The sequence below is a fragment of the Xylocopa sonorina genome, chromosome 6, assembly GCF_050948175.1.
Source record: "Xylocopa sonorina isolate GNS202 chromosome 6, iyXylSono1_principal, whole genome shotgun sequence".
In the NCBI taxonomy this organism is placed as follows: Eukaryota; Metazoa; Arthropoda; class Insecta; order Hymenoptera; family Apidae; genus Xylocopa; species Xylocopa sonorina.
Window position 1 is genome coordinate 7,562,610 of NC_135198.1, and position 22,542 is coordinate 7,585,151.

A 22,542-nucleotide genomic window follows, 5' to 3' on the forward strand; every position below is an offset into this window, starting at 1 on the left:
CAAAAAGGACCTTGGAGTCCTGGCGCGGTGTCACCGACATTCCCACAGAAGTTATCCTATTATATTTAAATTGGGCGAGCGTGCCTCACGCCCATACTCGAGGCTCTGCACGTGACCGCGCGAGCACAGGTCAGAGCCACTGTCAGCGATGGGATCGAGAGTGTAGGTTCCTCTGCTGTGATAGAATCGTTAAGATCGAAGCAAGAGTATTTTCAATCTTAGTTACGTCGACAGTTTCGATCGTACAGTGGTATTAATTACCCTCAGTTTGAAGAATAGAGTCTCACAGTGTCAGAGGTGGATAAAGTGAAGAGAATACTCCTGTTTTATTAGTGGATGGCATTGGCTTGGACTCAGTAGTCCTCGAACCCATCGCTAGTCGCTGGCAAGCCCACCTATGCGCATCTTCCTCGATTTTCTTTCTTTCTCCCTTCCACACGGGGAAGGTTCGACAAAGGATGCACTTTCATTCGTCACCAGGCGATCCGCGATCGCCGGAAGTGCGGGACCGTCGCCCTGACGCTGTCTGCGTTAATATTTATGCTAAGCAGCACCTGGCAGAATTTTTGTTGGTCCCCAGGAGGAGCGACTGATTGATGGACTCCCTTTTTCGGTTACGCGGTATGCTCGAAATTGACGGTAGCTGGAATGCACTGTTGTATCGTACTCTCTGAAGTGCGATTCCTTTCGAAACGTGAAAGAAGTGTTTGCTTCTGGGATATCTTCTTTAAACACTCGCACCCTCGTCTTCTTTCGATTGACCATTTAACTGTCGTTCGCAGGGATTCGAATGTACGTTTCGATCGGTTCTTTTGCGAATCTGAACATTCTATTTTAAGCCACCTCTGGCTTCTATAAAATCTGCCATCTGCGTTTGATCTCAGTCCTGTTTTGAGCGTAATGATGAACCTTGGGGAGAACAGTGATTGAATACGGAATGCACCGCGCACGACGATGAGGTATCTACCTTAAACAGAAGTAAAACGTTCTATTTATACGTTGGATCAATCGTGTCGTTTAAGAAATCGTCGTATAGAAAGTTTACTTGAATTATCGCACCCTATGGGGAGAAACGTATCTACTTAACAACAGTAGACAGCGCACACAGGCAGAACATTAAATTATACTTTTATTATATTCATAAAAATTAAAATGTACACACCTTATTGTTTAAGTCATACTCGTATTAGCTTCTATGCAAGTATCGCAGTATGTATAATATTTAACAATAGAGGTATAGGTACTCTCGAGACGAGACGAGCTTACGAAAAGAATACACGAATTTGTTGGGTGTTTTTTTTTTTTCTTCCATCGGGGGTTGTTGGGGGTAGGGGGATGATACGGTGTTTCGTAGCTTACATCCGATAATTATTAATATTATTGACTGCTTACAAAATAATACTATTACACAGTAAGTCATCTCTCGGTTTACGACACAGTTCTTGGTGTACTCCATTTTAAAGTTAATCGATCGTTTCTTAGCCCACGAATGGCCCTACGAGATCGGAAAAAAGTGTTACACGTTACACTCTGTCTCTCTGGCAATAAACGGAGGGGAATACCGCGCGATTTCATTCGCTACAAAAGTCCGCTACTTCAAACGAAACAAAGTATGATTAGCTCCTTCCTGGGTACGTGTGTGTGTGTTCGTTATTTTTTTTCTTATTCTCGTTCGAAGAAATTACGTGGAATATATCTTTTACCTACACTTTTTTTTTTATATCGTATATTATTATTACTTTTTTTTTTTTGTTGCTTTTCCTACTTATCTCTGTTCACCGCTAAGCACGTCGTGCCACTAGTGCGTACGCCTGCGATCGGATGTGTGTGTTTTCTGTGCGTGTGTACGCGTATACGTGACTTCTGTGCGAGTAACAAAGGTGTTCGCTGAAGGGTGCTGCTCGAAGGTGTTCGCGAAAGACGAGAAGGGAAACCCTTCCGCCCTTATCGCGAACCTGTTACGATGCGACGAGCCTGGGTTGAAACGTTTCGACTAAAACCGCGAAAACAAGTGTGAGAACGCGAAAAACGAGCGTGAGTTCGATTCGATTTTCTGTGTCAGCTAACAATAAGAAGATGGCGACTTTCTATTAAACGACGACAAAACTTCCGCTCGAGCACGTTTCGTCGATGCAACGCGATCTCGTTTGCTCTTCTCTCTTTTTTCTATTATTTTTTCTTGTTTATTTTTTGATCGCGTGTTCGATTCCGCGGTGTCGCGTTCGTGTCCACGGATGAGCGAGTGTGGGAAACGATCGCACAGTGCTGAGAAGCGTTCTCCGTGCAACGTGCACAGTAGCACCAGCGCGCGAAAATGGTACCACGCTAACTCGATCGTTCAACTATTATCGTCTATGTAATGGAGCTTGAATCTGTGGCGTTTGCCTGTTAATCGTTCGCTACATGCGTAACAGGAAATAAATACCGCCTAAGCGCCTCTGGTTTTCTCTATATCTTACTCTTATTTTACACGCCAGGCCACGCGATTCGTCGCTACGATCGCGATCGCGCCGATTCTGTCGGAAACTGGTCACGTTATCGACGTATTTACATCGCACGTGAAACGATTTTTCCGTGACCGGTTTCCTTGAATCGTGAATCCTCCGTTTGGAACAAAATGTACGATTACGCGAAGGTCGAATCAACTACGGGGCCACGTTTTACCATATTTCATCGCGTTTCGATTCGCTGATTTTTTGTTAGGATTTTGATATTCGATCGATCGAGTCGACGAGTTTCAGATCGCAGCGCTATCGATCGTCCAGTTCGATCAGTGGACGATCGATCGAGTCGAACGATGTAGCGTTGCGATCGCCTGGAATTTTCATGTTTCATCGCGTGGATCGGTTCGTCTGGTCTCTCAGATCTCGCGATAATTCGTTTAATCGCGATCGAAGCGATCGAAGCGACGTATCGTTACAACTTCGAGACGATTCAAGTTCGATTGCGTGATGTTCCTCGCTCTTTTGCAATGCACCGCGACCATTATCAGGTAACACTCATTGTTTAAACTTGTGACGAAACTGTGAAACACGATTGACTCACGTGTGGAGCATCTTTAGTTAAATACATTTCTTACAATATTAATATATATATATATATATAATTCGTAGACTTTTTAGAATTACTCTCTAAGTAACGTTAACATCGATACACATTAGTAGTGGCATTTCGTTGAGACATACCAAAGGCAGTTCGTCACTTTGATTTTGCGTTTTGATTTTCGAAAGCCATCTGATCGTTTGAAATCCCTTAATTTCGCTCGTGCGTGTGTTTTCTTTTCCTGTAAAACTGATAAGAAGGGAATTATAAACGTGTCGTTACTTAAAACATTTTAATCGCGACGATCCGTCTATGAATCACGCCGAGCAGTGGCCCGTGTTGGGTCACGTAGATAAATAAAATTATTATCCGATGGCTCTTCGATGGGTCACGTAGTCCTGGACGTGTCGAAGATGAGCAAAACGAAACGAACCCCCCTCGCGATCCTCCGCGAATAATTAATCGTTCGCCAGGGTTTTTATCGGCGAGGAGGAAGCGTAACGGGCCCTCGAATTACGATTAAAGTGAAAACGTTCGCATGGAACACGAATCACGCGAGCATCGCACAACGGACACGGCAAAATAGCCGAACATCCCGCGAATCGTCCTTGCGCCGTCCCGTGGGTTCTTACATAAGACATTCGTACCGAATAGATATCAGTTGAATGGGAACTGACTCTAAACACGTTTTCTGCCTTTAATCACGCAATGCAAAAATAGGCTTTCCTATTTCCGGTCACCTAGTACCGGGGCGAGTGACACAGCGATCTACCAATCTACAGAGAATTCCCAAAATCCTTACAATCTAGTATCGATCATTTTTTTTGTTTTTCTTTTTATTTTCTTTGCTCGCTAACGTCTCTCTCGTTCTACTCGTCCGAAGAGGTGTTCTACGTTATTACAGAGTGAATCTCTGATCGATCGAAACGAGGGTACTCTACGATAAGTTCCCTCTGTTCTCTCGTGGATCTTCTTGACCGCCAGCGATCAGTTCGAACCGAGTAATGTTAACTTTCAGAGGTCTGGATAATTAACTGGCGTTTAAATAGTCCAGAACGTAGAGTGCCAATGTCTCTGCACTGAAAGTGCAGGTATCGATGATCGAGCACATCGATGGATCGAACGATACTGCAAGTATCGAGATTGGATTCGCACGAACGCGATTTATTCGTAGCCTCCTCGTCGAAGGATATGGTTTTGTACCACGAAACCAGTCGGGAGTTAGAGTAGAATACGCAGTTCCATCGATCAGGGATTCGTAGAGGTACAATGAACGAAAATTGCACGGTCGACAATTCTATTTGGTCGCACCAAGTTCGACGTGTTACGGATCGGTTCGATTGCGATTGCACAGTGTAACGACAATCGGAGGGATGACGGTGAGGGAAAATGGGGGCTGGAGAGGGTGTCTCGGGTTATCGTGAGGCTCTGGTGCACATCGTAGTTATAGTTTTCTTACAATACTGTGTCGATAAACGTCTAAGTACCGGTGGTGTGTTTGTGTTCATCCGTGTACGTGTATCTGATGGTCTCTCTTTGCGCGCATACCTTTTTGTATTTTGTTTCTTGTTCTCTTTTGGTTTCTTTACACATTACATTAAAATATAACACCAATCTCGACTCGCTTACGTTATACATATACATATGTGAGTTCTTATAATTTTTTTTTTCTTTTTTTATTTTTATTCAGCTTTTTCTCTTTAATGTAGAGCGATGATCGTTCGAACAGTCTCTCACTGTCAAGCGTTTAGAAGAGTTCCGAATTCAATATTAACGTGCTGACACTTCGCGTTAATTGACGACACTGGGGGATGCGGGCTCCGCGGGTGGCAATTAAAGCTCTGCTGGATTGTTTCGGGACGATCACATAGGATGGAATTAAATATCGCGTAGTAACAACGCTGCTCCTGCAAATTCTCCGTTTTTCACTTTACATTATCAATCATCGACTGTAGAATGACGCTCCCCAACTTTCGTCAGATTCACAAATTCTTCAGATGACCAACATTCTTTTCGCAACTTCGAGATCTCAAAGCTGATCGCAGTAATTCATAAAAAATATCTCAATTTATTACTACGCGATATTTATCATATCGTGATGGATAACTTTGATCAATTTTCGTGTTAGCTTGCTAATTGTCCAGGGACCAGAATAATAGGCAGACGTTCTGCTGTTCTTTTCCTAGGCTCGAATAATCTCACCGTGGGTCTCGTTAGATTATAGCGCACGTTTCGCGGGAGGGAATTCTCACAAGTGATGATTAATCGTTTTCACGACAGCGTAAACCACGCTGAAATGATCGAGTCAGAAAGGGTGGCTTCTGGACAGCGGTGTTGGCAGCAGCGCGGGGGATGGATAAACGAGGGAGCAGCGTAAAACGGCAAAAGATTAGTCTCACAGCCTTCGTATAGTTAGGAGAAATCGGTTAGATTACAGAGCGATATATCTTACGTCTGTTTTATTTTTTTTTTTCTTTAATACTCTCGAAAAAAATGGACCCGTGCGACTCCTCTGGTTCACGTTGTTCGTCTATTCCCGTATATATATTTTTTCGTTTTTTTTTTCTCTTTTTCTCGTCTTTTTTTTCTCGTCGATTTTCATTTGGAACTTAGACCGTGTTGTGTTACGTGTGCATCTCGATGGCTGCAGCGAATTGCTCGAGTTGGCGAGGGAGTGGGCGGTAGTTGAAGTGGATGGCGAGTAGGATAATGTTAAACTCGGAAGTCTTCCAGAGACATTCGTAAAACCGATTTGGTCGAAAATATTATTCTAGAATCCGTTTGGGTACAAAGTATAGTTGCGAACGATTATCATATTAGATAATTATAACGATAAAAATGGACATTGTCTTATCGTGGGATGGAATAGGCTGTGTAAGCTCCGTCAACGCTAGATGCTCCACTGCGATCTCTAAATGAAATAAAGAAAAACCAGAAACGAAAATAGAAGAAAAATGTATGTACATAACTTTAGTGTCTTTACAAGAGAAATTATATAAATTATCGTAAAGTATATATATATAAGTAGCGATGATCGAAAACACTGTACAATTATTAGATCGTTAAAGAAACGGATAATCGATAACGCGAGAAAGTAAAACACCAAAAAAAGAAAAAAACAAAAAAAAAAATAGAAACGATTGTAACAAGTCGTATCTGAAACGAAAAGTGTTTATTATTCCTATGCCAGGCAGGCATGTAGCATCGCTGTGACATTTGTGAGTCTTAATTTCCTTTCTTCTTTTTAATAATCTTGAATTATACCAAAAAATGGACAGAGATACCTTCGCCCGCGACGTTTCCCATTCGCGTTCTCTCTCTCTCTCTCTCTTTTTTTTTTAAATTACGCTCGAATCGCTTGCGAGGAACAGCTTGCGCGAGCCTCGTCCCTTAAATTAATCGTCCGGTACGAGGAAACGCCGCGTCGCAGACAGGCGAGTTTATTATTTATATTCAATAAATATTACATACAGTAATATGTTCATTACTTGATAGAGTTAGTATTGTTCTAATTGGACAGAAGTTGTTCTTGTTGTTGCGGTTGTTTGGTTGTTTGTTGTTCACAAATTGGGCGAATTCGTTCGTTTCTTACCCCCGTTCGTTCCTCAGCGATCGCACGTCGATCGTGTCGATCGCTACTTTCGCTCAACGTTCGCTTAGATTCTCGCTACATCTTTCTGTACCATCTCGTTTTACCCTCTCTCGTTTCTACCTCTCGTACCGTACTCCACGCAATCCGTTCCGTGAATTAAGAACAAAAATATCCGATACCCTCGTTTGATTCTCTCTCACGCATTGACACAGTCTCTCTTGCGCCCTCGTCACGTCTCACGGTCCCTCGTCCTTTCCCTCGAAAGGATCAGTCATCGTCATCGTCGTCGTAGTCGTCGTCGTGGTCGTACTGAGCGCATCACGTTCAAATTACGTATCAAATATATATATGTATATTATTAGAGTTGTTCGCGGTTAATTCTGTCGGGTGTACGCGGAACAAGAAGCGTCGTGCAAACGAATCGTGGGTGGAATAGGTGCGCCGCTCGCTACGATGGGAACGCGGAAAGAAACGAGTTACGTCGAGTCAAGAAAGCTGGCACGGAAACTCAGGATACAACGAAGCAAGCTCGATAGTTTCTCCCGTTTTTAAATTCGATCACTAATACCTAAACTTACGAACCTAGTATTGCGATCCTTGGCGCGGCGTCGCGCTCGGAATGCCGAGGAGAATTTTCCTCGCGTTCGCCAGCGCGACGCTCGCGGCCTCTTCACAGACTTTTTGCGCTGTATAAATTAATCGCGTGTCATGCTCGCGTTAACAAACGTAATGCTGGACAGAGGACGATAATTGTATGTTACAATAAAAAAAAAAAAAAAAGGAACTTAACAGATTGCGCTAGAAAAAAAAAATACAATATATATATAAAACAATATTGTGTACATATAAAATCTTTAAATAATCTACAGAACGCGGTGATTCGTGTCTCGGAAAACAAAAGAATTCCTTTTCATGTCTCACTCTCTCTCTTTATCTCTCTCTCTCTCTCTCTTTCTCTGCTGACCGTCTGTTTTCCACGTTTGTCTCGTCTCGCGTTGTCCAGCACTTCTCCACCGTTCGAAAATTACCGCAGGGTAATTTTGGGAGAGTGTCTGTACCCGTCGAATCGCGATTTTTCCCGTTTCCCGTTTGTATCTTTCTGCGAATGCGATCGACGCTTGGACGTTTAACGGGTTTATCGATCAAAAAACTGCGCTCTCGCCGTGATTTCTCTTTCACCAGTGATCAAGCAAGACCGCGATCAAGACAAGCGACCCCGTTCCTTTTCACCCCTCCTGCTTCGCCGTGGTGGCCTTAAAAAATGTACAATTAATTCGCGAACTAAACGATGCTTCCTCTTATGTTAAAAAGTAAATGGCTCATCATCCCAGTCGTAAAATTAAATGTTTTGTGGAATGCTTACAAATTATATAATATGTATATATGTATATTCGCGATTGAACATCGTCCGCTTGACTCTCGATACACAGCAAAAGACTGGACCCCCTCTATGCGTGTATCGATACTCTCGCGTGCACGGTTGTTTCTTTGTTTTCTCTTTCATTCTCATTTTCTCTCTCTCTCGCTCTCTTTCGTGCGTATTCTCTCTCTCTCTCTCTCTCTCACTCTCGCTCTCGCTAATCGCTATTGAAATGCGAAGTAGTGGTAGTTAGATTACTATGCTCCAGAACGGCATCGTCCTGTTCGAAATTCGAGAGAACGTGTGTCCCATGCTCTTTGTGTGATACACATTTTGTTGTTGTTGTTTAATGACCTAATAATTCAAGTAATATTTATAAGTATTAATTAAATCCATAGCTGCCCTAAATGTCTAAGGGACTGAAAACACTGCCGCTACACATATCATAGGCATGTAGCAATTAGGATATTTAGTGGCTTATTTTTTTTTTCTTTTTTTTCCTTAATAAAACGAAGTTACTGATGAAGCGGTGTTTTGTGATCCGTTTACTTGCCCCGTGGTGAAGATCGCGTGCCCGTTGTTGAGAGGCCCTCACCTCGGCTCCGACTTCGGTGCAGGGAATGTAAACCCTCGCCTGGAACAGACGTTTTCGTATTTTTTTTTTTTTTTTTTCGTACTTTCTTTCAGTTCACAAAAATTGCTGAACGCAGGGTAAAAATTCGAATCCAACGGCTATTTTCTCACGTGGTAAATCCACGATGCTACGTACCTCTGCTAACGCTTCTGCGCATCGGTGCAGGCTGGGGCATGGTGTAGTTTCTAAGTGCTCTGCCTCGCTTGTCTTGAATCAGTTTGTCCACTTTCACGAATATCCCGCATTTCGCTCGACACGTGAAGTACCTGTGGCCATTTACAGCACCGTCGTTTTTACCTGTAACCGACAGAATAAACGAGATCGTAAAATGAGTAGAAGCGCCTTGCCATGTGTTGAGCAGATGAGAAAAGTCTGTCGTACCAGTCGGAGCGTCGAGTTCAATTCCTATCCACGTCCCAGACGCGAATTCCGTCGGTCCAACGTACGCTATCACACCCGAGTAGCTGTAAGGACGAACCAGTACCGATTCGCCGACTACAACCCAGTCTGGGAGCGGAGTCTCGACTCTGCTTAAGTCGTGTCGCGAGCCGAAAGCTGAACTTTTGTCGCTCACGTCGTCTGTTATCGAAAGAAATGAAGCAATTTTTTGATAAACGTTAGGGAAATTAGAGGACACTTCTCTTGTTGTTTGATGAGAACAGGGGATGATTATGTACCGTCGATTCGTTCGGACGAGCTGTTGTTACCATTTTCGTAGGGCATGTTCGGTTGCATCGATTGTTCCAGTCGTGCCGCGGCTTTGCTCTCTGAAACTTGTGGACGGACCATGGGGAACGAAGCCCTGTGCTGGGAACTGGTAGGCCTTCCTGTGCTGGCGGAAGCTTTCCTTCGTCGCACGACCTGCGACCACGAAATTCAATTTAATTGACACTCTTTCAATAACGTCCTATAATTTTTTTTTTTTTTTTTGATTCCATTCTGGAGCGTCAATTCTTCCAGTTGTTGAAGGAATTTCTTTCACAATTGTACCTTGCCCGGTGGTAGCTTCGTGTGGACAACCGAGGTGCCCTCCAAGGGGCTGTCTTCTCCAGAATTCGACGCCTGGCTGATCTCCATGTCACTTTTCCGTCGATTACTCGATACTTGGCTCGGTGCGTCCTTCTTCTGATTGGAAACAGCGTGGCTCGAATTGGTATTCGCGTCGCTGTCGCTCTTCGTCGATGAAACTGGACTGTCGATGTCCGCGTCCATGTACGCGCCTGTATCCTCCAGGTTCTTCCTTGTACGCTCTGCAACGCGTGAAGTGTGCATCGATTATACGCGAAATCTCCATAAATACGAGTGTTATTTAGAAAATCGGTAACTGACCTTCGTTGCAAGTGTTCAGCATCGCGTTGAACTTGTCCAACGCGTTAGTGACGTCGCCCATGTACTCCTCAGGCGTCTCCTCGACCAACGAGCTGTCCATCCGTTCTGGTTTCTTGCTGTCCAGCAGATTTCTGTACTCCATGTCCGGGGTCTCGTCGACGCTGATCGATTTAACCGAGATCGAGTCCTCGGACGTGAGGTTCGTCGTGGATACCGCCTCGGAACCGTAGCCGCTGCTGCTCATGCTTGGCGTGTTGATCTTCGTCGATTGAAGTTCCACGAGCGAATCCAGTGTGCGTGAAGAAGTTAGCGGTTTTACTGGTTTCGCCGGCGCCTGGATGTAATTGCGTGTGATTCGATTTTCTCAAGTGACTCGAGGCCGTTTCTTTTCTTTAGTTTCAATAGAAAAATTAATTTTGAAGCACGCCAACTGTTTCTTCTTTTAATGGATCGTTACATCGAGTGACTTTGTATATCAAACGCTGAATTTCGGGGCACGCGAGCTGTTTCTTCTTTTAATGGACCGTTACGTCGAGTGACTTTATATATCAAACGCTGAATTTTGGGGCACGCGAGCTGTTTCTTCTTTTAATGGACCGTTACATCGAGTGACTTTATATATCAAACGCTGAATTTTGGGGCACGCGAGCTGTTTCTTCTTTTAATCGATCGTTATATCGAGTGACTTTATACAGCAATGGAATGCATAACTAGCGTCTCTATAAGTGGCGATTAAACACGAGATGAAGAACGTTTACTACCTGATACGAGTCGTATTCCGAGTAATCAGCGTCGCTCTTCTCCTCGTCCTCGTCGTGTACAGGCGTGGTCAATTGGTTGCCAGCGTTGGACGTCTCCTCGTGCAGAGTGGTCATTCGTAGACCCAATTTACCGCCGACCATATTCGGGGACGCTAAAAGCGAACGCATACGAGTGAGTAAGATCCGCGCGATCGGAGGACCTCGCGTGAAGACCGTGTGAAGAAAAATTACAATTCGTCGATATGAATATCAGGGCCGATCTGGCCACCGTGACTAGAATCGATCAACGCGACGGATATCCGATCTGTTGCTCCGTGCGATTGCCCACGGTTCGTTCCTTCTCTCGGGTACATACATTCCGTGTAATCGGGTTCATGATCACACTAAAAGGTGCCAGGTCGGTTCCGATACACATATCTGTGGTTACAAAATATCCAACAAAGGAATATATTCGCATGCTGTTCTCAAAGAAACAAAAAAAAAAAAAAAAGAAGAAGAAGAAGAAAAGAAGAATATACGAAACGAAAAGGGTAACAGTATATATTCCACGTATTCGACACAGTTTCTTATACGAATTAGAACTCCAAGAACCTGGATGTTTGTCGAATCTCACGATTTTGAAACCTGTCCAAGTATTTTTGGTCTCCAATCAATTTCACTGATGGTACCACGTGTTTCCTTTCGAAAGCGTCTAAATAATGGCACGCGTGAACCAGACTTAATATCGATCTAGCAAATCGAGGCGCGAGTGTTTGACGAGATGCACCAAGCGCATAATACGTGGAATATAAGGCAGACGAACGTAAAACAGTGGTGTGACAGGGGCTACCGATAATCGTAAGCAATAAAACATCGAACACGCACGGAAACTATGCACCTGCGCCGCACTGTGGGCACAGTATGGCGGCAGTTCCGGTTAATAAGGTACACTGGGCTACGGAGAAAAAAGATATCGAACGGAAAAAACGAAAACGGTGGCTCCAACCAACGTCTAACGTAGTGCTACGTAATAATCGAAATAAAGGAAGAAGGAAACGAAACAGTCTACTAATCACTACGAGAATGATCGACTGGACTCTTTCAAACTTGCCAGTGGCTTGCGACCCGCGACTCGATCATTCGAATTTAATTTTCCTTTAGCTTTCTTCGTCTGATCGATTGATTCGTCAAATTCTAACCCTCGATTGGCGATCATACGCCAACTGTTATTATCATTGCTAGTTTTGCGAATAATTTAATTAATTCCAAGAACGATCTACTTTATTAATGACACGTTTCAGTTTCTCACGATCGTATGTGAGAAGATATAGGGAATTTGATATCGAATATTGCAGAGAAAGATGTTAATTTGTCAAGATTTTGTATACGTTTTTTTTTTGTTGAAATTTTGAAGAGATTCAATGCATTGGTCAATTAATGGTTAATCGTCACGGTGCAAGCTAGTTTGAAAGAGCTACCAACAGCGAGTGTCACCTACACTTGGCAGAGGTGGATTGTTGCAGACGTGTCAATGAGTTGAGATTCAGGTTGAGATTCAGGAAAGTTGGTCTCGCTGAAAGGAGATAGACGTACTGATTACACGGCGTTTACATCGTTCTCTCTCTCTCTTTCTCTTTCTCTCGTCGATCACTAAACGACGAGCCCTCGATAAACCTAGTTCTTTTCTCTTTCTCGTCACAGGCTTGTCACGTGTGATTAATCATGCCTGCAGGCTAGAAGACGTGTTGGATAATATAGTGAGGCAAACCAGACGACTGTACACCTTGCGGAGAGTTCAATTACGCGAATCGTGTACTATTAAGTATGTAAATCGTAATCATTCGAGAGGCTGAGAAATACAGTTGCTTGGTCCCTTGAGATAGCCCTCCTTTTTTCTTTTCAATTCTTTTCTGCATGGAACGATTCAACTCGCCACTTTAATGCAAATCCAAAATGCACATTCTTCTATTGGAAATCGATTACTTCAGGGTTTGAAGAGAGTAATTTTCATTAATTTCGATCAGATCAACGTGCATCGTAGATTTGTTAATAATATATCAACGACAACGATTAGCTTAAAGTCAAAGGTGATAGCAGTCTCAGTGTTTTTAATAGAGTCGCTTCTAATTGTTTCTCTGTAGAATAGACAGCGTTGAGTAGACTCTATCCTCTCGCAAAGCATGCTTCACTATGTCTCTGATAACCTCATGCATTACTAGTTACTGTTCACTTCTCCCTCTACACCATTCTGGAATCGTTTTCTAGCCTCGTTTGACTTTAAACTAATTTCACCTGTGAACGAAGAAAACGGGGAAACCTTTTGCCACGAATAACATTCTTCGTCCACTTTTTCTTCTTTTCAATACGTTTTCCCGTTTTCCTTTTTTATTCCAAAAACTATAAGCTTCCTCCCTTTTCTTGGCACCAGTGAAAAACAATTTAGTTTTCGTGATTCATACGATTTTGCTACCCTCGTTTGATTTCAATGAACATTTCAATTTACGAACCGCTCCAAATTGTTCTTCAGAGGCGTGTATGTACACCTATATATTATCGATCGATAAAATATTTACGTATGTATATATATGTACACATATATGATACAGTTACCCTACGTCTGTTTCTAAAATATCGCTGAATAGCACATTCACAGGTAGAGACAGGGTAAAATTAGAACAACTTTACAAGCGACCTTATTCTTCTTTCTCTCATTTCGTTCGTTCTTCGATTAGAATCGCGATCGTGATTGATTACGCGTGTGCACGCTGGTCCACTCTTGAATTCTTCGCGCGATACTCAACGATTCCTCGAACGCGAGATCTTCTCTTTTCAACGTTCGACGAATCATCGTGAAAATCAAAACAAAAAAAAAAAAATAGAAGGAAAAATATAAAAAAAAAAAAGATTGGACTATATATTATACAGATATCGTTTCTATTCTAATGAAAGAGACTGGTTGCAGAAGAATTGTTCAATACCCATGCTTTCTCGCTGCGAGTCCGTGTGATTTACATAGTATAAAGAGATTATAGTCGTGAGATACAGGTGCTAGTGAAACATGATGTCTACGTGGTGATCTCTGAATAGAAACTGCGATAGCCGCGGGAGAAGATCGTTCTTTCGATTTCGCATTTGCTGGATGCGTTCGAATTGCGGTGACTCGTTGGCTGTTTTTTACTGCACATCGATCGTGATCAGCAACGCGCGAGAAATAATCGTGTGAAGGTGCGAGCGAAGTAACAGACCAATGAACAGAGCGCTTGCTGATATGCTTGGCTTGTACAAGGAACACATTCGCATGCAACAGTAACACTGACCGAGAAATTAAAACAGCATCGCTCATGGCAAAGGAACAGCTTTAAGTACGGGTATACGTTAGCAATTCTCAGAACTGGAGTACAGAAATTCTCTCATTAATTATTAACGGTGGCAACTGATTTCATTCATAATAACTATTGCAACATTCGTTAAAGTTAAAATTGTCATCCATATATTTGGTTCTTTTGATATGTTATTTTATGGGGAATATCTTTGAACTTGACTTCTTCCGGTTCTGAACATTGCCAGTATCACAAAAATGAAGAACCATCGACACACTATGTATATATATATATATATACAGAACATATAATATATATAAGGCGTACTGGTTTAACTAAGAATACAACAGACAGACTCAACCACTCACGAGACATATTTACTAATCGTCACTGCCCCGTTATAAGGCATCAATTAAATATCAATCAAGACTCCATTTTACCTGAGTTCAGAATGGAGCCTTGCGTGGGCCGAAATAGTTGTAGAAGTAGTAGACGTAGTGTTAAACAGAGGAACAGAGAGATAAGTTGCGTATATTAATCGCTCGGGCACGTTCGATTAATTTTGCTATATAATTCGCTATTCTATTCGAAGAGAAGACGGAAGGGTTTGTCTTATCGACGTTCGATTCGCCAACTGCGCGCACCTTTCCTTAAAAAAGTCCAAGAAACATCGAAACCAAATCTTAACTACATCCTTTCTGAACTTTTCTACGCGTATTCGCGTATTCAAATCTTTAAATATTCACTTGCAACCAAAAATATAATTTTCCAAAAGAAATACTTCATTTTACACGTTCATGTTTCAATAAAATTTGATTAACAACGAACGAAACAATTGACATTAAAGCTCAATCGTCGAAATTCGCGTTTAGTAATGAGAAATACGTAATTAAAATTTAGTTTCGATGTCTCTTACAGTTTTCGAGAGAGAGACGCTTGAAGTTGGCGAACTTAAGGTCGGTAAGATAGGTATTTCCGTTTCCCCTTTAAGGCTCGTTAGTAAACGGTCTTGGAAAGACTCGTAGTAACAAGTGGTGGAGCTCAAGTGTCGCTGCCAATCAACGCTAGGATACGAGATAAAAATAGTGGGTCGTTTTTCCCTTTTTTTTTCTTATCTTTTCGTTTCATTTCTGGACTGTACCATGCTCAACTCTCTTTAGCCGCAACCCGATGATCGCGGTCCACGCGATTTATCGTCTACGAGAAGCTGCGTTAATTGCTAATTAGTGGAAGAATCGTGCGTAAAAAGTTGAACATAGCGTGGTGACATAACAATATGATAGAAGCTGTAAATATAATAAATACGAGACTCGAGTGTGTGTAAGTGGTAAACTGCTAAGAGGGGAGGTATCATCAGAGATATCGGTAAAGGGCAATGATCAGAATCGTTGAATCGTGTTTGTTCTAAGTGATCAGAGCGATTTCCTTGCATAGTGTCCATCGTTTTAAATGAGACGAGTATAATCAGCAGTGCGGTGGTGCGTCGCAAGCTTTTTAATCCTTATTCATGGCGGAACGCGGTTTTGGAAACAGCTACCATTTCTTTTCAGCCATTTTTCGAGCACAGTAATCTTAAAATGATGACCCAAAATGTGAACGATGAAATTTCGAGCGAAAGCAATTCGTTTAAGCAGCTCATTGCTACTGTGCTCTAAAGGGTCGAGCGGAATTAATGAACATTCGTATTAACCAGACACGATAAAAGGAAACGCCAACGATGGATGACATGAATCTCAATAAATAAAAAACGAAACGAAACAGGAAACGGATGAAACATGATTATCCTCCGTTATTCGGAATCAACATGTCCAAATACCAAAAAGGAAGACATGACAAGTGGAATCTTAAAGAGACAATCAAAACTAGGGCAAATCGTAAAAAGTGACTATATCATGGCAAAGGTGATAGATGTATAATATCAAAAAAACACTGCATAAGCCACATTTCAGAAAAACGAATCGTAGACTCCTCGTCGGATATAATTGAAAGGAAGCGACAAAAATGAATGCAACGAGAAGTGATCGAAATAAAATAAACGCAAAGTCGATGTATCGTTCTAAGACTAGGGTCCTCAAAACGCAGGTGCCATTAAAATTTCATCAAAGCGATAATAAATATATATTTCGATAACTCGATTGTGGTTTAAGCCAGACTAAGATGGTCGCATTCGTATAAACGATGAACTCGCATGGGATCGTAAAAAGTCGTGAAGATAGTCGAATAAAAAAATTTAAAAAAAAAGAACAAATGGATAAATAAATAAAAAAAAAAAAAAAAAATGGAACGTCGTGAAATAAATGGGGTACAAATCTCATGTAAAGTAGCAATCCATTTAGCGTGTGAGACACTGCGTTTGGTGTAGCCAAGCTCTGTGTCGAACAGAGAGCAGCGCAACAACAACGGAAGAACAAAAAGGAAGGTTCGTTTACTAAGTAACTTTGCTAGGCTCGCCGTCGACTTTCATGGCAAAAAGAAACGAAAAAAAAAAGAAAAAAAAAATAAATGCTTGCGGAGCAAAAGAACTCTCTTGCAAGAAATCTCTTGGAATTACCTTTTTGTTGGCGTACTTATGGTAGTACCGTTGGATATCGTTAAAAAGTTATTGCGAACAACATTAACGTGTTAATTCCATTGTCGTTAACGGTTTGTATGTGATATGCAAACGGTCGTATTCAATTAAAATGGATTACTACAAGATGAACGGTGAGCTAATGAGTGAGGCAATGAATTTGTATGATGAGTGGAAACTTTTTTTTCTTGTGTCAACGATAAGAATAAAAAACCTCTCTCGTTTGTCGGTTGTTGTACTTGAGCAACCGGTCGATCGCTTCGTCGTCCGTTTTTCTATGATTTCATCGATTACTCGAACCTGATTATCATCTGATCAATCGACACTACGCGACGACAGAGTGTTTGCAGTTAAGAAATCATAGAACTTGTTATTTCAGAATGTCCCGATAGAGAGTCGAAATTCGTAACGAAGCGAGCGTCTGCTTACCGATTCCAAATGGTTTCGCTGGCGCTGGAACGAAGTTCTCGTCGTTCCTGGTGTGACCCGTGGACGCGCGTCGCGGGTGCAGCAGCCCGTTCAACTCCGTGTTCAGATCGGTCACGCTTTCAGAACGCGTCACGTTCAGAGCGTCCATCGACGTGTCTGATCTCATGATCTGCAAGTAGCGGCGTGTCGCATTATTCACCACTGTCCCGCAGGACCGCATGCAATCGCAGGATTGATAGTCTGCCCATAATCTATTAGCCATTCAAAGCCACTTTCCCTGGTACGAGCTAACGTTTAACATCTCTACTGTTCAACGGGTCTCGAGTAATCTCCTTCAAATGGATTGCCGGAGTTTACTCTACTCTTCCTCATAGACAGGCCACAACAGCGTTAAAACAATGATAATACAAATTTTCGTCTAATCTTGAAAAACTCTGAAAGTGACCAGGAAGGTTCTACGGTACTTCTATTCGAATGCAAATAAAATAAAAAAGAAAGGTACTTGGGGAATGAGATCTGAATAAAGAGAGAAACAATACTGAACTCTAACTACGGGATGAGAATCGAAAGGGGTGGTAGAAAAAAAATAATAATAAGAAAAGAACAAATTAAACGAAAAGCATACAGTGCGTCCGAGACGGCGAAGAGGCAGTAGTACCTGCGAGAAGTTGGGCACGCTTGCTGTCTTGCGCATAAGTGGCTGACCTTGTGCTTGCAGTAACTCTTTTACCGCGACACTTTGCCGTAACCGGTCTAAAGTTAAGATACTCTCCACCGCAGATACACCGCGCGTATATTTTTCTACGCAAACATCAGACATGTGAGTGGACATTAGAATTAGGTTACCATACCGGGTGCTCGCTGTTGAAGAACAGCGTTTCTTCGCCGAGCGAGACCGTCGCGACTCACCGATGTACGTCTCGCCGTCGCAGAGGTTGTTGTCCTCGCCGCTGGCGGCTATCTGAGCCAAACTCTCGCGGTCCTCCAGCTCCTCGCTCGCCTTTGGTATATTCGAAACGACCTCGTAGGTGACGCCTGTCTGAGTCAGACAATCGGTGCGCACGATCCTCTTGAAGATCCTGTCCGTGATGCTCTGTCGTTTGTAGATGTTCAACGCCAGTCGTTTGCGCAGCACGAGGTCCATGGGCGCCGGATGCGAGAGGCGCACGGTCGTTTTCAGGATTAGGAAAACTCGTTCGTTCGCTGAAGTGGATTCGCGCGATTAACAGCGGAGAATAAGACCATGGGCGAATATTGTTAACGCGTTGTATAATTTTTACCATCTGTAACTTTGTTCAGATGTATGTTGTCGTGTATACTCGAGTCCCAAGCAGCGATCGCGCACACGTCCTTCTCTACACGACGAATGATGGGCAGATTGTAGAACTTGTTGCCGTGTTCTTTGGGTAGGATGGAGTTCAATCCGGTTACGGATACTTCTTCGCCTGATTGATGGGTCGAGAGGTCGTCGGCTGTAAATGTATCGTCTTAGAAGAATCTATTTTGGTTTTGTTCTTAAACAGTATTACATGGTCGTTCACGTACCATTGAGATCGAGAAACAGAACAGGGATATGTGGTTCCATGCCTGCTGGAGGATTCCAGTCAGCTGGTGCTCCTGGGATCCCCGATCCTGGCCCAGGAACTAGCACTGCGTTTCTTTCTTCCGTTAGATTAACCCACTGATCGACCAGACTCTGTTCTCGCTCTATGTCTTGCTCGGTTTTATCTGCAGAGAATTGCGGGATACGATTGATATCTCGTTTAATTAGCGTTACATTGACTTAATACGTACCTTGTTTGTTAATAAGTTTCTGTATCTGTTGGTCTAAGTATTGCCTCCGTCTCATCAAAGCCTCGCTCCATTTCTCCCTCAGTATGCTCAAATCTTCGTCCTGATAACTGTCCAACGGAATCTGAAGACGATTTCTCACTGACACGCTGCCAACCGCGATATTCAATATCGACTGGCAGATGATGGGCAACGTCCCCGAATTTTGTACTGGTTTCACGCGGACTTGTATTCGTCGTTGCTGCCCTTGTCGCAACTGATAGATCCCACCTGAAGCAAATTTTGCTCAAATTGCACGTCGATCGCGTCGTCACGATTAAACGAGAGCGACGTACCTGTCCACGTGTCCTGCTTCACAAGCACGTCGACTGGCGAGTATTCCCCTTGCTCGTTCAGCTCTTGGATCTCCACCCAGAGTTCGATTTTCCGCGTCAACTCGGACCAGCGGTCGGCCAGAGATCTAGCTTTGGCAAGCAGTTGCTCGACCTCCCATCCTGGTTTGCTCCGCGAGAATCCAGCGCTTCTGTGTCCCCAGACCTCTATGCTCAAGGCCCCCTCTGCGCGCGACGACACGTTACTTACAATTCTTTATTTCGATTAATTCTTTATTCGATCGATAACTCGACTCCCGATCGATGGTCGCCACTCACCAGCGCAGTGCTCGATAAACTCCTCGGTGATGGGCACAGTGAAGTCCTTCGTGTAGTTGAACTTGAACACCAACGAGTCCCTCTGGCCCGTCTGGCAGCTCGAGGTGAGCTGCTCCGAGTTGTCCACGGCTGGGATCACGATCGGGTCCGGGTGGCCGCAGAACATGTACTGGCAGAATACAAAATGGCTGAGGGACAACGGCAAACCGGTTGCCTGTTTGATGGTGACGCGACAGGTGATGTGACTCGTGCCAGAGTAGTCCTCGGGCTCCGAGGAGGTCGAGTCCGCGGACGACTCTGAGGCAGCCTCGCAGATGCGATCCTGCGGGAAGTGGCCGGATATACGGCTAATCTCGACCTGCAGTCGTCCAGCGACTTCTCCCTGTTGGCTGATTATTGGCGTGTGATAGTCTAACCGTACGTCGTGAAAGAGAACCTCTAAGAAAATATTCGCTACTCCGATTAGATTGTGGTTCTCCTGGGACTCGTAGAACGGATCCTGTGTCTTTCCGGGCACTTCGTCCTGGTTTGAACATATCACGATGTTAGATGGGTAATCTATGGGTTCGATGACCACTGAATCATTTTGGTGGTTCTGGGATTGATTAGTACCTTAATGGCAGGTAGTCGTTGACAATTGTTGGGATCCTTCCTGTCCTCGTACATATCCCGCATGTCGACCAGTTTGTTCTCCAACTTCTCCATGGACCAGACCTGGCTGCCCATGTTCGTCCTCTTCACTAGAATCGCGGGCTCGCTGACGAACGCGCCCCGCTGAAAGAATACACTCTACATGTCGAAGAGTGTGAAAGCAGAACGAACAGAAATAAATAAACACAGGGCGGTACGAACCAAAAGGTAACGGGGTTAAACAAAACGTGGAACAAGAACGAATGAGAGTCGTTAGACAAGATTGTGGCACGCGTTGCGATAACAGAAATGCAGACAGAACATGAGAAACGTCCAAATAAGAGAAGAAATGAAGATTAACGTTGAAAAAATATGCGAGAGAGCTTCAGAAGTAGAAATTATTCACGAGCTCCACTTCGTCGGACAGTTTACCTTCCTGTTTGGACTCAAATTGTTCGGAGGTATTTGCAGAGTGACGCTGAACTTGGTCTGCTTGTCCATCTCCTCCGCGAGGAAGTTCGCCTCCTGCACCAGCGCGTTCGCCTTGAGTATGTCCGCCTTCAGCTGTCCCAGACTCCTCTTGAACATCTCGTCCCTCTCCTGGGCCCACTTCTCCACTCGCATCTGCGTGGTCGGCGTGCACGCGGGCAGTTTGCCGCTCTGGCTGCCCCTGAACGGGTCGTACGGCACGTAGGGCGAGTAAGGCGTCGACGGGGACAGGATGTTGCGCAGCTGCTGGAACTGTCGCTCGTACTCTTGCCTCTGCTTCTCCAACGCGACCTGAGCGTGGAGTTAATCGTTGGTAACTCGAGTTGACAGAGCTCGGTGACGACAATGATTTACGATTCCGCGACGAGACGAGAGCGTCTCTGTGTGTCTCTGGGATTTAGTCTCGCGATAGCGAACGTCTCACAGTAAATTAGACCGCGATGCGTTCCGCTCCCAGCCATCTTCCTCGAACGTTACCCAGCTTCGAACCTACCTGTTTATCCTCCTCGTGTTGCTTCTCGAGTCTAGCGATGGCTCTCTGAATAGGATCGTTCGACAGCTCGTTAAGCATCAGCTCCTCCCTGGCGAAGGTGTAATCGATATTCTGAGCGGGTGTCTGGGGCTCGCTGTTGATGGCTACAAAGGAAACACACACGCTCAATCGCGATCGATCCCACCCCCTTCGAGTACACGCTCAACTCGTAACTGGTATCAATCGAACAACCAGATGATTCGAGAAAAGGAAGGGAAAAAAAGGGAAGAACAATTCGATCAGAGACATCCGTCAACCGTTACCTGTTGCGCTTCTGGGGCAATTCACTCGGAAGAAATGATGATTTCCCCAGACGATCCTGTCCCCGTGCAACAGAGGCGTCTTCTCCACCACCTGAGTGCCGTTCACGAAACACCTAGCACCGTTCAATGGCGTCATGTAGAGGCCAGTCTCCTCTATCGTGATGACACAGTGTTCAGGTAGGATCCCCAGCCCGTGCAGCTGGATGTCTTGGTCCGTTTTAGCCGAACGTCCTCCCACCAGCGTCCTCTCCTGATGTTTCACAGGCACAGGTAAAAAAGAAACGTACGTTCAGAGAGCGACGCGCCGTTACGCGCGCTCGAGTGTTTCTATTAGTGTTTCTATTCGTTAAATTCTTCAACGCACCCCAGAGCGGGTAGGGTTACGTGGAATTTGTTTCGTTCGTATACGTTTACCAATCGCTGGGCGTATCTCTACGTACTTTTAGATAATAAACTAGCAGCTCGTTCAAGCTCGGATCGTCGTTAAGATTAACGAGGTAATACTTGTTCTTTTCCACTTGGATACCAGAGGCTTGGACGCTGATTCCCATTTTCTCCAACGCCTGCTGCCTCTCGTGCTGCAGCCTCTCCGTTTTCACCAGCTTCTCCTCCCACGTCTGCGACATTTCCTTCATCAATCGTTCCGACTCCGACAGCTTCTCGGTAATGTCTGTGCGTTGCTGCCCGACTATCGATCCCTGTCCCTGTAATTTTCACGAGGCTACAGAAGAATGAACAACCGGAAGATCGGACGAGGCTTAGGCGGGGGAAACTTCCGAGGTAATCGATTCTCGAGCGGTTTTCACGTCCACGGCGTTCACTGCCACTGAACTTCGATCGTAGAATTGAAATCGGTCCGCGAACTTTCGCGGTTGGTCGAACGGGGTGCATTCGCGATTTCGTTGCGCGCTGTTGCCCTCGAGATCGACTATTATACCAAATTTATCGTTTTAATGACACGACGATCCTTTAAATCGATCAATCTAACGGCTAGATTTGCTACGGGGTGCATTCGCGATTTCGTTACGCGCTTTTATATCAAATTTATCGTTTTAATGACACGACGATCCTTTAAATCGATCAATCTAACGGCTAGATTTGCTACGGGGTGCATTCGCGATTTCGTTGCGCGCTTTTATACCAAATTTATCGTTTTAATGACACGACGATCC

General features: G+C 44.1%; 1 protein-coding gene across 7 annotated transcripts in view; it reads right to left on the reverse strand.

The window, feature by feature from the left end:
- The window catches only part of LOC143424602 (kinesin-like protein KIF13A), a 160,394-nt gene that overhangs the window by 57,093 nt on the left and 80,759 nt on the right, over nt 1-22,542 (reverse strand). The window contains exons 8-28 of one of the 7 annotated variants that reach the window (XM_076896751.1): nt 21,811-22,074; nt 21,371-21,620; nt 21,069-21,211; nt 20,519-20,866; nt 20,069-20,230; nt 19,457-19,979; nt 19,142-19,363; nt 18,810-19,076; nt 18,561-18,743; nt 18,296-18,487; nt 17,925-18,218; nt 17,641-17,816; nt 17,016-17,184; nt 12,196-12,270; nt 10,719-10,870; nt 9,958-10,291; nt 9,619-9,878; nt 9,306-9,489; nt 9,010-9,207; nt 8,764-8,925; nt 7,960-8,628 (exon numbers count right to left, since the gene is read on the reverse strand). In XM_076896751.1, coding sequence (XP_076752866.1) covers nt 8,540-8,628; nt 8,764-8,925; nt 9,010-9,207; nt 9,306-9,489; nt 9,619-9,878; nt 9,958-10,291; nt 10,719-10,870; nt 12,196-12,270; nt 17,016-17,184; nt 17,641-17,816; nt 17,925-18,218; nt 18,296-18,487; nt 18,561-18,743; nt 18,810-19,076; nt 19,142-19,363; nt 19,457-19,979; nt 20,069-20,230; nt 20,519-20,866; nt 21,069-21,211; nt 21,371-21,620; nt 21,811-22,074 — 4,647 coding nt within the window. In that variant the 3' untranslated portion in view covers nt 7,960-8,539. Of the gene's footprint in view, nt 1-7,959; nt 8,629-8,763; nt 8,926-8,994; nt 9,208-9,305; nt 9,490-9,618; nt 9,879-9,957; nt 10,292-10,718; nt 10,871-12,195; nt 12,271-17,015; nt 17,185-17,640; nt 17,817-17,924; nt 18,219-18,295; nt 18,488-18,560; nt 18,744-18,809; nt 19,077-19,141; nt 19,364-19,456; nt 19,980-20,068; nt 20,246-20,518; nt 20,867-21,068; nt 21,212-21,370; nt 21,621-21,810; nt 22,075-22,542 lie in introns of those variants that run through there. The other 6 variants (XM_076896750.1, XM_076896756.1, XM_076896752.1 and 3 more) reach the window with 6 other exon arrangements.